The following is a 17438-nucleotide window of genomic DNA, read 5'->3' as shown; positions in this document are numbered from 1 at the left end:
AGCTTTCTTTGGAATTTTAATCCTTTCTTTTTCCCAAATGTTCAGTAATCACAAGTACTTAGGAATCTCCCTGGACCTCTATAATTATAATTAGGTCAATTTTACTGTAACAAAAAAAGCAAAGAGATATAAAATAAAAGAGAGAAATAAAGAAAGGAGGGAGGAAGGGAAAGAAGAAGGAAAAGAGAGAAGGAAGGATGGAGGAAGGAGAAGGAAAAGATGGAGGTAAAGAAAGAGGGAAGTATGAAAGAAAGTGATTGTTAGAGAAGAGAAAAACAAAAGAGGAATGTGTGTTTGGAAATAATATGTTTAAAATGTGTTTACAAACCCTTAGCCTAATTTTGATTATGTTCTAAAAACTGAGTGCCAGTGATTGTATATAGAGAATCCCTTCCTGAACACTCGTTTGTTAAACATGTCATTTGAAATATGATGTAAAGGGCTGGGAGTTTGGCCTAATGGTTAAAGTGCTTGCCTAGCATGAACAAAGGCCCCGGGTTCGATTCCTTGGTACCACATACATAGAAAAAAGCCGGAAGTGGTGCTGAGGCTCAAGTGGTAGAGCTCTAGCCTTGAGAAAGTCCAAAGGACAGTGCTCAGGCCCTGAGCCAAAGCCTAGGACTGGCAAAAATAAAATAAATAAATAAATAAAATGAAATATGATGTAAAAAGCAATGTTAATAAATTCTTTAATTAAAAAAACCTTATAAAAAATTAAATGTACAGAGTGCTTGCCTAGCATGTATGAAGACCCAGGTTTAATTCCTCAGTACCACATACATAGAAAAAAGCCAGAAGTGGTGCTGAGACTCAAGTGGTAGAGCTCTAACCTTGAGAAAATCCAAGGACAGTGCTCAGGCCCTGAGCTCAAGCCCAGGACTGGCCAAAAAGAAAATGTATGTTTAATGTATTTTTCAGAAGAGGGAAGAAGGTAACTGCATGTCCTTTCACATTGCTATGTAAATTCTATGTAGGAGTAGTACACAAATCCTGTTATTACTCATCTCAAATTAATTGGCATCTAGTTTCAACATCCTTTCATACGCACAGGATATGCTTGAGGGAAATGGGGACCAAGACATGAGAAAGGGTATCAATGTATGTGAATTAATGCACCTTCTACCTGGCAAATATAATGTAACCCTTCTATTAATTGCAATAAAAAATATATGAAAAAAAGAAAAGTTCAGGAAATGATCCAGCTAAAGTTAAGAGATATTTGTAGCTAGAACCCAAGACAAAATAAAAGAATAAAAGAATTCAGTAACACATACTGACAATATTTTTGTCAGTATAATGCTCAAGACCTGGACTTGAATTATCTCAATATCGTCTTTGATAGAGACTAAGATGAACTGGAGAGCTTTTCTCTCGGGTTTGCACTGAAGCTGAGGAGCAGGGCCAGTTCCTGAACTCTCACATTATCCTTTTTCTTCCTATATTTGGAATATGAGCAGAATCCACAGCCTTACTATTTTTGATACACAGTGTATCACGAATATTTTTCATCTAATCTTGGTTAACGTATTTTAATGTACACTTCCAACTCCTTTGACACTGACAAACAAGCAACAACAACAAAAAAAAATGTAGTGCCAGTGGGCCAGGAGTTTGGTCTAGTGGTAGAGTGCTTGTCTGGCATGCAGGAAGACCCAGGTTCAATTCCTTGGTACCACATACATAGAAAAAAGACAGAAGTGATGCTGTGGCTCAAGTAGTAGAGCTCTACCCTTGAGAAAGTCCAAGGACAGTGCTCAGGCCCTGAGCTCTAGTCCAGAACTGGCAAAAAAAAAAATTAGAGTGCCAGTGGCTCATACCTGTAATTCTAACTACTCAGGAGGCTGAAATCTGAATTTCATGGTTCAAAGCCAGCCTCCAAAGGGCAAGACATGGAGCTGTGGTTCAAGTGGTAGAGCACTAGTCTTCAGCAAAAAAAAATAAAATATTAAATTAAATAAAGCTTAGGGACCGCACCTAGGCCCTGCGTGCACATACACACACACACATACACACACACACACACACACACACACACGCACACACACACACACACACACAGAAGCTGGGCCCAGATGGCTCACACCTATAATCCTAGCTACTCAAAAGGCTGAGATCTGAGTTTTGTGGTTCAAAGTCAGCCTGAGCAAAAAAGTCCATGAGACTCTTAACTTCAATTAATCACCAGAAAAGCAGAGGTGGTACTGTGGCTGAAAGTGGTGGAGCACTAGCCTTGAGCTAAAGAGCTCAGAGACAACATCTAGGCCAACATTCAAGCCCCACAACCTACAAAAACAAGAGAGAAAAACAAAAAAGATACAAAAATCTGAGATATTGAATTATCAATCACAAAGCTAGTAGAAGTCATTTATCCAATCACATCACTATTTTATCAGTTCCTAGAATATAATTACTTTTATTCTTAAGATTCTTGCATTGCTTTTTCCCTGTCTGGAACAATCAACCTAGCTAGATATTTAACAGATAAATTCAATTAAAGCTCTTCCATTTTAATTTCTTTAATCTTTTTTAACCAATCTGACAAGTGTCTATCAAGCTATTTAGATTCCTCTTTATATTTAATCACTCTTGGCTTATTTTCCATCTCCAACTACAGCAAAAGTCTCATGAAGCAGAAAGTAAATATGGAACAAGTTATAGTTTGATGGGAAAATGGATGGATGGATGGATTCTGGATTCAGTGCAAATATAGCTTTCTTTCTTACTCCCAACATGTATATCAATATGTAAAAGTAATTAGGGATCAAATAACAACATATAAGATAATCATATTTCATATGTAGCACTTACTATAGTAGAAAACTAAATTTATCATTTTAGAAGATCTTTCTATGATAATAATTGAAACCAAAGTGCTTTTTAACTTAGCATCTAGAAAATGAAATTGGCTATGTCTAGATTGTGAAGAAGTCCAGTAAATTAAACCCTTATGGATTTCTCGTATGTAATAACTCAACAAATAATTATAAATGTTAAGGGAAAAGCTTAAAATTACATTTCATATCCACTCTGTGAAAAAGTAAAGTAATTTTCCTAAAATTATGTCTCAAACACAATGTGTGATACTCATGTTTTATTTATCTTTCTACTACACTGAAATCATAACATTTGGAGCCAAAGACACCTAATAACTGAAGAGAATATGACTTCATTTTATTCTATATAAGATTTCCTGACCCTAATAAGATCAAAGATGAAGTGGAATTGATCAAATTAACACCAAAACAAAATTGTTCTAACTCTGGTAGAGAACACAGGTGATTCTAAAGTTGGGAAAGTCAACTCAAGGAAACTCAAACTCAAGGTAGGTATAGACATGGTAGCCTAAATCGGTAATTCCAGCTACTCAGAAAGCTGAGGTATAAGGACTGTTGTACAAAGCCAGCTCAAGCAGGAAAGTCTCTGCAACTTCATTACCCAGCCCAGTCCCAGGGTTAGGGTGGTAGCCTTGAGCTGAAGAGCTCAGTGACAACACCCATGCTGAAATCAAACCCCAGGACCCCCCCCCAAAAAATCTAAATCCAAGAAATCTACTGGTATGTAATCGCGAGTAGATTTTTCTCTTTTTATCTCTTTTATATCTTCATCTTGTTTCAACTTTTTTCAGAACGTTGAAAGACACAAAAATATGTCTAAATTATTTAATAAGGTAGCTAAATTTAATCACCATAAATTTGTCTTTCTCTTATTTTTTCTCATTTGAGATATTCACAAGTATTTATCTATTAAAAGCCTTGATGAATCCTCGATTGTAGCTCACGATATACAAAAATATATAACGCCCATGAATACAACTTATAACTTCAGTTATACAAAACCAACATGACCTGCATTACACTGAATTTTTTTGCCAGTCCTGGGGTTGGGCTCAGGGCCTGAGCACTGTCCTTGGGTTTTCTCAAGGCTAGAGCTCTACCACTTGAGCCATAACACCTCTTCCATCTTTTTCTATATATGTAGTACCAAAGAATTGAACCCAGGTCTTCATGCATGCTAGGCAAGCACTCTTACCACGCGACCAAACTCCCAGCCCCTACACTGAATCTTTAAGCAGACAGAAGACCATCTTTTGCACTGAAGTAAACCTGTAGTTCTTCTAATAGTATAAAATAATTACATAAATAATAGATCATCTAAAATATTTCATATTTTTCTTTTCGTGTCATCAGATTTTTCTTTTTTATGTCTTTGCCTTCCTAATTATAACATTTATTCTCTTATTTTTAGGGTGCTTAGTGCTAGATTAATGGACTAGCCAGTAATTAAGGCTATAACAAATGGTTTTTAGACTAATTAATAGCAGCTCTAATCTACCATTCCTCCTATCCTGTCACCATTCCTCTTCTATGCTGTGTGCCCCATTGCTGGGGTTAGAGGCCCAGAAACTATATCCCTAGACTCATTTGCTCTGGATTAACTTTACCAACAATAAACACAACTATAAGATGTGAGAGGTATTAGAAAGGTAGAAATCAAATTATTTCTTGCTGTCAGCAGAAGTTAGTTTTGTGGACTTCAACAAGTATATCATTTATTCTTAACTTCTTGCAAATGTCACTTCAATTTTTGCTTTAACTCCTGCTCAATTATTTAACTAAATTCTTAACTGATATATAACATGTGGGGCCAAGATTTCTCAGTACCACATACACAGAAAAGGCCAGAAGTGGTGCCATGGCTCAAGGGTAGAGTGGTAGCCTTGAGAAAGCCCAAGGACAGTGCCTATACCTGGAGTTCAAGCCCCAGGACTGGCAAAAAAACCTGTGAAATTATTAAACAAAGCTATTAATATATCTATCACTTCATACATTTATCAGTTTGGGAAGTGATAGCAGCTAAAATCTGTATCCTTGGTGATTTTCAAGAAAATAATTTGTTTATTTTATTTTATTGCTGGGGTGATGTACAGAGGGGTTACAGTTACATTCATCAGATAGTGGGTACATTACTTCTTAAACATTGTGACCCCTTCCCATGTTATACTTCCACTTTCCCTCACCCAGTCCCCTCCAACATAAATCTTTGTGATTGTTGTTCTTAACGTACTATGTGGAGCTATTTCTTTTATCTTCTTTTCCCCTTATGGTTTATCGCATGTTGTTACTATATCTGAAGGTGGTACCTGACATACTGTAAATACATTTATTTATTTATTTATTTGACAAGGGAAGATAAGGGAAAAACAAAATAATTTGTTATTAATTGTAGTCTCCTTGTTGTATAATAGACCTCTTAAACAGTCTACTCGAACATTTGCGTCCTTAGACCAACATCTCTGCAGGCAGTGCTCTCATTCCCTTCGTCATTAGTAATTACTAGTCTACTTTCTGCTCCCGTGAGTTTGCCTTTTATAAATTCCACATGTGAGAGGAGACAATATTTTTGTCTTTCTGTTCCTTGTTTCCTCCAGATTCATCCATATGGTCATAAATAATAGGATTTTAATCTTTTGAAGGCTGAATAATATTATATGGTAAATATATATCACATTTCTGTATTTAATCATCTGCTGAAGGATATTTACATTGCTTTCATATCTAGGCTATAAAGAATAATGCTGTAATGAAAATGATTTTAGAGATATACCCAGTATTAAGATTGCTAGTTCACATGGTAGTTCCATTTTCCTTTTTTAAATTATTTTTATTTACTATCATTGGTAATTCTATTTTTAGTTCTTTTGGGAAAACTCTATGCATTTGCCATATCAGTTTGGCAATGGTATGCAAATACTGCCTTTTGTCCATTTCCTTATCAAAACTTCTTACTGAGTAATATTCCATAATAACAAATGTAAGTTAATATCTCATTGTGGTTTTAAGAGAACCAAATGCAAAATAGCTGCCCCCTAATTTCTTGAACCCTTTCTTCTTCCCCTACTCCACTGTCTAACTTACTTGCTCATAGACTATTAAGCCTCTGTACCTCTCTGTCTTCTACCTATATTTAGGCATCCTGAATATGCAACTTTCCTCACAGAGATGGCACACTTACAGACTATTCTTGTAATTCTTCCAGAAGTGTCTTATCAATTAGATACTGAGAGCACAATGCCTAATCCTCATAATATTTTTGAGTATACAAAAATGCCTTAATTTTAATTTCTTTTAAAGTCAGAAGGAAAAGTGAATGTAATATAATAAATTGTATAATAAATTATCCTCATCTTTAAATCCATACATTATAATTCTTATTGTTTTGGTTTTGGTTGTTGTTGTCATGGGGCTTGAACTCTGGGCCTGGGCACTGGGAAGTTTCTGCTCTATTCTGCCAGATTTTTCATGTATTCATTTATTTTTATTTTTATTTTTTTTATTTTTTTAAGGTCTCTTTTTTTTATTGTAATTAGTAAAAGGGTTACATGATATTTGCCAGATAGAAGGTGCATTAATTCACATACATTGATACCCTTTCACATGTCTTGGTACCCGTTTCCCTCCCCCCCCCACACCCCCCACCCGTCTTGGTTTTCCCCCCTTCCCTATCAAATTTCAAATATCCAAATACAAATAAATTCAATAAATCAGATAACAAAGTGAGATGCTATACCAATATGAGATAACCAAGGGACAGCAAAGGAGATGAGAGACAACATAGTACATTAAGGACAACAATCATTCATTATATGGCTTTTGTTTCACTATCCTGGAGGTCCTTTCAATTAGCTTCACATTATATGTCCTTATGTATCAAGATTTTGCTCTATTGCAAATCTCTGCTAGTAGAGCCCAAGGTTTCTACTGATTATGACGAATGAGGGAAACCATTGAGCCTAAGTTCCTTTGAGTCTGGCTTACTTCACTTAAAAATATGGAACGCTTCACGAATTTGCGTGTCATCCTTGCGCAGGGGCCATGCTAATCTTCTCTGTATCGTTCCAATTTTAGTATATGTGCTGCCGAAGCGAGCACTTATTTTTCATTTTATTTTATTTATTTATTATTGCTCATCCTGTAGCTGGAACGTAGAACCTGGTACTGTCCCTGAGTTTTTTTTGCTCAAGACTAGCTCTCACCAACTTGAGCCACATCGCCACTTCCAGTTTTCTGGTGGTTAATTAGAGATTAGAGCCTCTCAGAATTTCCTGCCAGAGCTGACTTTGAACCACAAGCCTCAGAAATCAGTTTCCTGAATGGTTAGGATTACAGGCACCAGCACCTGGCTTTCTTTTGGTTTTAAACAGATGAAAGAATTCACAATGCAAAAATGCCTAGGGCCTACAGAAACCATAATGACTTCTAAATTCTCTAAAGGAATCCAATACTAAATTCTTCCCCACTCAAAACTATCCACTTGAGCTTCCATAGGTAAATCCCAGACCATATATGACTGAATAGTCATTTCAAATATTAATCTAGAGTAATGGTTAAACTTAACAAAAAAATCATTAAGTTGTCACCTAAGTAGTGTAGTTTATATATCATATATTCCTCAATAAAGTCACCTCTATTTTATTAGGATAATGTGTTATACATGGGAGAATTTCACTGTGGCATTCCCACCACTGTAAATAAGGTACTCCAATCTTCCCCCATCATACTCTTTTATCAATAAAATTATTTTCTAAAAGGACATAGGTAAAAAAGAAAAGACAGAAACACAGGTGTATCTAAAATCACAGAAAGATGAATTTCAAATGACTATACTTGTTTGAGATCCAGAACTTTTTGATAAAAATATGTTAAAACAATGTGAGTTTGAAGTTGCTTCTACTCTAATATGTTCAGGTACATTTACAACAATACACAAGTACCGGAAAAGGATGGTGGCATCAGAAGTGACAAAACATCCTATATGTGAAAATAATTATGGTGTTAACAAATGAACTTATTGTAGTATAATTAAGGGATCCTGGGTACAATTAAGTACAGGAAGGATATTAGAACTTCCCAAAAATATTTCTGTAAGCCACAACAGAAGAGTAAGAGCAATAGAATAATTAGAACCACGTCCAAACCCACTTCCTTGTTATTTACCAACAGCATCTGAGAACACTGTTTAGATGCTGACATTAGACAATCTTGGATGAACAGCTTTAAATCATATTAGGACTAGAAGAAAATCAAAAGAATTTTATGACAAGGGTTAAAAGTTTATAGCCTTGAAATTACAAAAAAAAAAATTGGTGCCCAGTACAAACCACATCCCGGCAATTCTTATGTCTCCACAATGAACAACTTAAAATGGTTTTGTTGTGGTCAATGCAATCATCTCTCAGCTAATCATTAGCTGCTATTGAAATCAAGTGTAATTTGTCTGTTGTACACTAGATTGCTTTTAAAAGCAGTACAAAATTTCATTTTTAGTAACTGACATTGTGTTATAATCATTCATCATGCTATATAATCCAATCAAAACAAATAGAAAACTGTTTTTACCACTCAGTCTTTTTCCACACAGCTGAAATTAAATGCAAGCGTAACACATCTAATGCAGGTAAAAATTTAGATAAAACAATTCTTAAAAACTGGTTTCCTGGGGCCAGGAGTATGGCCTAGTGGTAGAGTGCTTGCCTAGCATGCATGAAGCCCTGGGTTCAATTCCTCAGTACCACATACACAGAAAAAGCCAGAAGTGGTGCTGTGGCTTCAGTGGTAGAGCACTAGCCTTGAGGAAACGGAAAGACAGTGCCCAGGCTCTGAGTTTAAGCCCCAGGACTGGAAGAAAAAGAACCCTGTTTTTCTATTATGCTATTTTGAAAAGTGTCTAAAATCACCACCTGTTTAAGTATAACAGATTTTAATCATTTTTTGGATTGGATTTTTTACCTAGAATTTGAAGATGTTATCTTAAACTGAAAGACAGAGTTAATCAAAGTATCACCACTATGAAGCTATATGATAATCAAATAATTATGGCAATATGAAACTCTGGTGTGGAGGAGCAGGGTGGCACTGGGGTTTGAACTCCAGCCCTAGGCACTGGCCTGAGCATTTTTGCTCAAGGTAACGCTCTACCACATTAAGCCACAGCCCCACTTCTCTGTAATTGAAGATAAGAGGCTCACAGTCTTTCAGGCCAGACCCACCACCATGAACTGCAATCCTCAGATCTCAGACCCTTGAATAGCTAGGATTAAGTCATGAATCACCTGCGCCTGGCTTGGATTTGTAACGTTTATCCAATGTCTCGTACTACCTTGGGTTTTTTACAGCTATAAGATTACGGAAGGGAGCCGGTCACCTTGGCTCACGCCTGTAATCCCAGCTACACAGAAGGCTGAGATTTGAGGATCATGGTTCAAAGCCAGGCCAGCACTAAAGCCCTGGGACTTATCTCCAACCACCACCAGAAAACCGGAAATGGGGCTATGGCTCTAAGAGTAAGGCAATAGCCTTGAGCTGAAGAGCTCAGGGACAGCACCCAGGCCCAGAATTCAAGCCCCAGGACCAACTGACCAAAAAAAAAAAAAAAAGGATTAGGGAAGGGAAGGGAATAAAATACATTCAGCAACTTGCCATAACTAGCATCTGTGATTCTCCCTGAAGGAGCAAAATCTCCTTTGAGGAGAGAACTTAGATGGTTCTATTATGCCAGTAAAGTTCCATGACTCAAAAAGACTGTTAAAAAAAAAAAACAACCAACTCTATCAGTATTTCACCTTCAGCCATTCTGATGCTTTTTTGTTTTATTTCTGTACACCTCTTTAATTTTGACTAAGAGAAAAAAACAATCTCCAAAGCAGTGTTCCAACTTTACTATTTTCCCATGTATACCATTTAAGTCTGAAATTCCCAACTGAGGTCTCTATGTCTAGAAAGTAATTTTTCCCACAGTAAAATGTCTCCTTGCACAAATTAAATATTTTCTTTTTTCTATCCTTGAAAAATTATCTATTCAGAATCAACTTCCACATATGGTACAGCATCTGGTTCAGATCCAGTTCAAAAAAAAAAAAGGAGGCAAAATGTTATGTTGAAAGTGACTTAACCCTATTAATCCACTAGCTTATGATAACTATCTAAACCAGAACTTCTTCATCTGGAGTCATAGACAGAATTCTGGAAGTTAATTCACTAAGTGGAAATATACATATATCTATATGCATATATATACCCATAAAACATATCTATGTATGTGTGTTTATATATATACATCTTTATTTCCAACGTCTGACTAAAATTCAGCATTTTCACTAGTTTGCATGTAGACAACTAAATTTCAAATTACTTTAGCAGTATCTCTGACTTGATCACCTACAAATATTAAACATATCTTCATATATTTGTTATTGCTTATTTCTTAAAACATTTATGCACAGCATTGCCTCAAAATAATAGTATTAAACATTTTCCTATATCTTGTGATTTAGTACATAAACATTGAATAAATAGATAAATAAATAAACATTGAATGTGATAACATAGAAATGATTTCACACTGGAATCCTAATTTCTTAATTTTATAAATTTAAAAGAATCATTCTAAGGTAAACACCACCAGACTACCAAAAGAGTCTCTCACACACACACACACACACACACACACACACACACTCGGTGAAGATATTCAGGTAAAAAGAAGTTACAGAGCTGGACTTTGGTGACTCATAATTATAATCCAAACTACTCAGGAGGGTGAGATCTGAAGATCAAGGTTCATAGCCAGCCTGGGAAGACAAATCAATGAGACTTTTATCTCTGATTAATCAGTAAAATGCTGGGAATGGGGTGTGCCTCATGTGATAGGCCCTGAAAGTGAGAGCTTGAGGTCCTGAGTTCACACAAAAGAAGAAGGCGGAGGAAGAAGAACAGGAAGAAGAAAGGAAGAGGAGGAGAAATTGGACAAGAAGAAAGAATCGGAGGAGAAGGAATGGGGAGGGGAAGTAGTAAGAAGCAGGAAGAGGAGAAGGGAAGGAAGAAGAGGAAGAAGAAGAAAAGAAGTTGATAAAGAGATCATGAGACAATAAAAAAGAGGCAAATATACTGGTCTCATCCATAGTACTAAAACAAGCCTAGGAAAAACAAAAAGGCTTTAAAAGGGCTCTAAAGAAATAGTCATCTCACACCCAAATCTTCACAGTTCATCTATTATAAATTCTAATTCATTTTACAAATGTGATTGCAAGATTTACTCTAAGAAGGTATCACCCAGACACATGTTTTTACAATATCATTTCAAATGTTAGCTAGATTGGTACCTGAGAAGATAGCAGATTACAATCAATGAACAGTCCTCTTCCAGTTCTGTATCTTTGTATCAGTCCAGCCATGATGGCTCCGAATGCATACAGCCCAGTAGCCAGATCGGTCATGGCCACTCCTGGACGAACTGGATCTCCATCCTGATGTGATGGGTGGGTGGGGAAAAACAGATTAAAATAAACATGAAACCACCATATGATCTCTCAAATACTCTGAAATTACTTAAGAGAAAGAATTATATATTTGGATTATAAGAATTATATATGCAGATATACAACAAATTATTATGGAGATACCTGTTGATGATGGGAATATATTTTTATTGTTATTGTAAGGTGGTGTACAAGGGGTTACATAAGTTAAATACATATGTTATATAAGTCAACTCATAAATACATTTCGTTTTGAACAGTGCCACCCATCCCTTGCTTGCTCACAGCTTTTCCCTCCCATACCCCTCCACAAGTAGTGTAGTTCATTTTCGACATAGTGTCTAATGAGTATCACTGTCGCATTTGTCCCACTGTTTCTATTCTCCTGTTTACCCTCCCCAAACAGATAAACTTACAAAAAAGTCAAAAGGCATAGAAAACAAGGTATTTACTGTATATAAACACATATATATTCTGTATAAATCACATTTCTCCCCAAGCTCTTATTAACCAAATGAAACGAAACTAAATGAAATAAAAGATTTATTTTACTATCTAAATTCCTTGCCAGTGTATTTCACTGTTGTCACATATACAAAAAAAATTAAATTCAAACAAATTGATTCAATTTGTTAGGGAAGAAGTTAAAGTGGGTTGACTCTGGGGAAAAAAATAGAAACCACAAAAACAACATAGATAACTAGAATACCTATCCCTATATAGGTAGATATAACTATCTATTATATACATATGTGTGTAAGATATCAAATTGAATTTTATGTATACAACTAGAAGAACAACATTTTACCATTTGCAAATAAATATGTAGGCCTAAAAAATTTTTGTGTGAAGTAAGTCACAGACACAAAAGGCACATGCTTTATCTCATATGTGGGAGCTATACCTAAAATATAATCATATGTGAAAACACATGCAGAGAAATTTGCATATATACACAATCAAACTGAATAAAGTATAGTACATATAGAGGTAGATTTCCACATCCTCTGAAAAATTAACACATAGACTTTGAATGAATAAGGAAGCTTATTAGCCATATGAATACTAGGAAGCTGAGATATTTTGACACTTAGGGGTAGGACATTAGGGGAGGGCAGATGATTGGAGAGAGGAATGGTGAGAAGATACAGGCATAATATTCAATGTGCATATGTGAAAATGGAGGGGGCTGTTGGAGTTGGGATAGATGGGAGGGAGAAAGAATGACAAGGGGTGACACTGCTCATATCACATTCATAAATTGACATGATAAATTAAGCCTCTTTGTACAACCATTTAACTATTTAAAGTTAATAAAATGATTTCTTCAAAGAAAGTGCAAAATCTAGTTTAATTTCCTTATAGATATGCTAATGATTGGTAAATACCCTGTTGGCATGATTGTCTATAAAAGCTGAAAATTCTTAGGACTATAAGATAAGCCTAGAATCTATAGGAAAAGAATGAGCCATGTAACAATTCAGGTTTGAAATGGAGTTATTGGAGTCAATAATGTAATGGAGTAAGTATAATAATAATGTTATATAGTAATGTACAGCTCATGTCTTTCATGGACATTTTCTACTAGTCTGGGATTGACAGCTTTGTCTATCATGAAAGGGAAGAATCCAATCACCTTTCTCAACATCCATAATCATTCTTTGTTTTACAAGCCCTTATAATTGCTTATATTCTTCAAATTATAAATAAAGCTTGGCATTGAATAACAACTCCAATTCACACTAGTCTGATTGGACATTCTAATCATGTCTCACACCTAAAGCTATTAGAAGAGGGCCTGACACCCTTGCCACTCATCATTGTATCTGACATTCTCTACATTTTGCTACTTTAAATTCCACTAAGCCTTTCGTTGCAAGTAACTAAAAAGCTCACACTTCATATTTCATCTGGTTGACACATTCATTCATTCAGGCCCTTATTTGGTAATTCTAGCTGCTGTTGAATCATTTTTAGAAATAACTTTCCTTCCCTGCAACCTATGAGTACACGGTGTTAGGAAGAAGAAAAGGAGGAGGAAGAAGATGGGGGAGGAGGAGGGGGAGGGGGAAGAAGAGGAGGAGGAGGAGAATGGAGGGGGCAAACAGCAAAGAGGAAAGAAGAAAAAAAGAATTGAATTCATACAAAACACATTTGCAAACCACAATGGGATAAAATTAGTAACAAAAGTACCTTTGGAAAACTCAGAACTATGTAACAGCAACATAGTCCCAAAATATTAATAAGCAGCAGCAGAAATAACACAAAAATTAGCAACTATTTTGAGATGAATGAAAATAAAAGTACAAGATATTGTAAGTTATGGAATGCAACTAAAGCACTGTTTGTGGGGTATTTATGTCTGCATTTCAAAAGAAGAAAGAGGCTGGGAGTGTAGCCTAGTGGTGGAGTGCTCACCTAGCATGCACGAAGCCCTGGGTTCAATTTCTTGTTACCACATACACAGAAAAAACCACAAGTAGTGCTACTGCTCAAGTGATAGAGCACTAGCCTTGAGCCAGTATAGAAGAAGGAGAAGAAGAAGAAGAAGAGGAGGAGGAGGAGGAGGAGGAGGAGGAGGAGGAGGAGGAGGAGGAGGAGGAGGAGGAGGAGGAGGAGGGCCGGGAGTTTGGCCTAGTGGTTAAAGTGCTTGTCTAGCATGCATGAAGACCCGGGTTCGATTCCTCGGTACCGCATACATAGAAAAAAGCCGGAAGTGGTGCTGAGGCTCAAGAGGTAGAGCTCTAGCCTTGAGAAAGTCCAAGCTCAGGCCCTGAGCTCAAGCCCAGGACTGGCAAAAAAAAAAAAAAAAAGAAGGAGAAGAAGAAAAGAAGAAGCTCAAATTAATAACCCACCTACCCTTCTTCCATCCTAAGAAGACTAAACTAAACTTGAAGCAAGAAAGAGGAAGAAAATATTACCGATTACAGTAAAAAAATGTAAAAAAATAGAAAACCAATACAGAAAATCATTTTAAGGTTAGTTCTCTGAAAAGACAAACAAATTTGGTAAAATTTAGCTTAACTATCAAAAAAAGAAAGTTAATAACTGAAATCAGAAATAAAGAATATCACTACTGTAGTGATTTTTCAGAAATAAAAACCTGAATTGTTACATGGCTTCCGTGGAGGCAGAGGTAAGAGGATCTTGGTCTGAAGCCAGCCTGGCTAAAATCATGACACTTTATATGAAAAATAAACTAGGGGCTGGGAGTGTGACCACTATAGTGGTAGAGTGCTTGCCTAGCATACACAAGCCCTGGGTTTCATTCCTCCAATACACAGAAAAAAACAAAAGTGGTGCTGTGGCTCAAGTGGTAGAACACTAGCCTTGAAAAAGCCTAAGGACAGTGCCCAGACCATGCATTCAAGCCCAGGACTGGCAAAAAAAAAAAATACTAGCAAACTGAACCAAAAAAATATATAAAAATTATTTTCTATGATCAATTAAGATTTTTCCCAATAATGCAAATTTGGCTAAATATATTAGAATCAATCAATATAATGTAATATATCATTAAAATAAAAGATAAAAGCAGCGTGATAATCTCAGTAGATGCATGATATGAATTTGTAAAGGACTCTAAAGATAAGACTTTATGAGATTGAATAGAAATGAAATTCGACCTCCTTTGTTTTTTAGAAATGAAATTTGATCTTATAAGTCATATAGATATACCAAAAACAATGAATAGTCAAAATAATATAAAAACAGAACAAAGTTAGAAAATAATTCCTCCAATATCAAAGCTATTATGATAAAGGCAACATGGTATTGGTCTTAAGGTTAATGTTTAGATAATTGTTAAAATCTCAGATTCTTTTATAAGCTTACCAAGATAATTCAATTAGAAAACCTTACAGGAAAAACACAAAGGTATAACTTAGCTGAAAATTTAAAATATTACTGATTGGGCCGAGAGTTTGGTCTAGTGGTAGAGTGCTTACCTAGCATATACGAAGACCCAGGTTGTATTCCGCAGTACCACATACATAGAAAAAAAGCCGGAAGTGGTACTGAGGCTTAAGTAGTAGAGCTCTAGCCTTGAGAAAGTCCAAGGACAGTGCTCAGACCCTGAGCTCAAGCCCAGGACTGGCAAAAAAATAATCATAGTAATAAAATATATTATTGATTGAAATGAGCTCCAGGAAATGAAATCATGGGTTTGTGGTTAGTGGTGATGGTGGTGGTGGTGCTTGATTTTGCTTTGTGGGACTTATTCTGGTGGTGGGGGGGTAGTGGTAAAAAGGAAGACACAGAAAGGGAAGGAGGAAGGGTGAATAAATGCAATCATGCTATTCAGTACACAGTATGTGGGAAATGACCTATGTAACCTGTAGGCAGGAAAAGGATGGAGAAACTGGGGAAAAGGAAAGGAAAGAGTGACATTGTTCAAAAAAAGAAATGGATTCATTACCTAATTTATGAGATGGTAGCACATCTATACAATACCTTAATGATACCAATGAAATTATTTTTTGATGATGCACAGAATAAAATGAGAGCCTCTCCTCATAGTAAATACAAAAGTTAACTCTCAAGCTGGAATCACAGATCAGTGGTAGAGCTCTTGTCTTGCATGTGTAAGTTCTCAGTCCAATCACCAGCACAAAAAAAGAACCAGAGTTCTGCTTGCACATTGTTGGGGAGAATGTAAGTTAATTTAGCAATTATTAAAAAAAACTTAATAATTTTGTATTTTAAGATATAAATTTTTAATTTTTAAAGAAAAAGCTGTAAGTTCTTCAAAACTAAAACTAGAATTATCATATGACCAAGCAAACCCAATTTTGGGTATTTATCCGAAGATGAAATCTATTCAGCAAAAGGTTACCATCTTCACTGCAATACTATTCACAATGGCCAAGTTACAGAATCCACTGAGCATGATGTATGTACATAATAAAATTGGAGTCATCCTTTGGAAGAAACTTGAGTCCTTTGCAATGACATGGACAGAACTGGAGAGAATTATGGTAGGTGGAATAAGCTTGACACTAAAAGATGAATAGCGCTTGTTCACATACAGTTAAACTCAGAAATAACCACCAATCGCCTAGGCTTAGAGGTTGGGAGTGGCCGGCAGGGGTGGGAGGGTTGGGAGGAAGGGGGTGTGCAGAGTGTACTCAGTCAGAAAGGAGATAATTGTTTTTGAGTTCTATTACTCAGCATAATGGTTAATAAATATTATACATTTCAAAATTGCCAAGAAATTAAATTTCAAAGAGTCTCACCACAAAATAATGGTGACTATTTTGGGAAATGGATATATTAGCTGGATTTACTTAATTGTTCCACATGGTATGAATGAATTGAATATCACTTTGTATCTTACACACACAATTATAAATTGTTCGTTTACAATATAAAAATAAATTTCACACTGAAAAATATACGAAGATGTAAGAGCTAAAATTATAGAACAGAAGAATCTTTAGGATCTCAGATTTGGCTGTGGTTTCCCAGAGCTATGATACCACACTATAAAAAACCATCATAAATAAATCCCTGTCATTAAAGAATTGTCAGGATGCCAGACGAATGAGGAAACAAAAACCTGTTAGCATTTATTGAGCAGGAAGGCCCACAGAGAACCACACTGTGGCTATGAAATAGCTATTTCAGTGCAGTAAGACAGAATCCGAGATGAAATAGGTTAAATGCAAACATGGCATTTCTATCCACAGATGAAGCTTCAGTGATGCCACGTGCTGTGCTAATAAACAAGGACTCCCTTCTCCTGAAATTAGGATCAATGGGGTGTTCATGTGAGCTTACACAAATGAGAACAGGGATTCATCACTCAGAGCCCTTAATAAAAATACCTCTGAGGCAAAAATTACTTCTGGGTATAAAATTAAACTTGTTCAACAAATGCCCTTACATCTCACCATAATTTATTGGAAAAGTAGACTTAAACTGATATGTAGACTGTTACAACTCAAGAAATATTTTTATTTCACTAAACTATAATTTTTAGAAGTGACAGTGCTATTTTTAGATTTTATGGTTACTCAGACTCTGCATTTTAAATGTATTTAGATCTTTCAATTCATGCAAATCCTTTGTGAAGAATGATTTGTCATCATTCTGTGAAACAAAGAGATATGCCTCTCATCCATGA

General features: G+C 35.8%; 1 protein-coding gene and 1 non-coding gene across 2 annotated transcripts in view; both read right to left on the bottom strand.

Moving 5' to 3' along the window:
- The window catches only part of Sugct (succinyl-CoA:glutarate-CoA transferase), a 552732-nt gene that overhangs the window by 460455 nt on the left and 74839 nt on the right, over positions 1–17438 (bottom strand). The window contains exon 8 of the mRNA XM_090332615.1: positions 11159–11302. Coding sequence (XP_090188741.1) covers positions 11159–11302 — 144 coding nt within the window. The remainder of the gene's footprint in view (positions 1–11158; positions 11303–17438) is intronic.
- On the bottom strand, positions 6823–6929 carry LOC150062776 (U6 spliceosomal RNA). The gene has a single exon (XR_016535692.1). It is a non-coding gene; the product is annotated as a U6 spliceosomal RNA (small nuclear RNA).

The sequence above is a fragment of the Megascapheus bottae genome, chromosome 5, assembly GCF_031878675.1.
Source record: "Megascapheus bottae isolate mThoBot1 chromosome 5, mThoBot2.hap1, whole genome shotgun sequence".
Lineage (NCBI taxonomy): Eukaryota > Metazoa > Chordata > Mammalia > Rodentia > Geomyidae > Megascapheus > Megascapheus bottae.
Note: the sequence above shows the minus strand (reverse complement) of the source record. Positions and strands in the feature narration are given on the sequence as shown.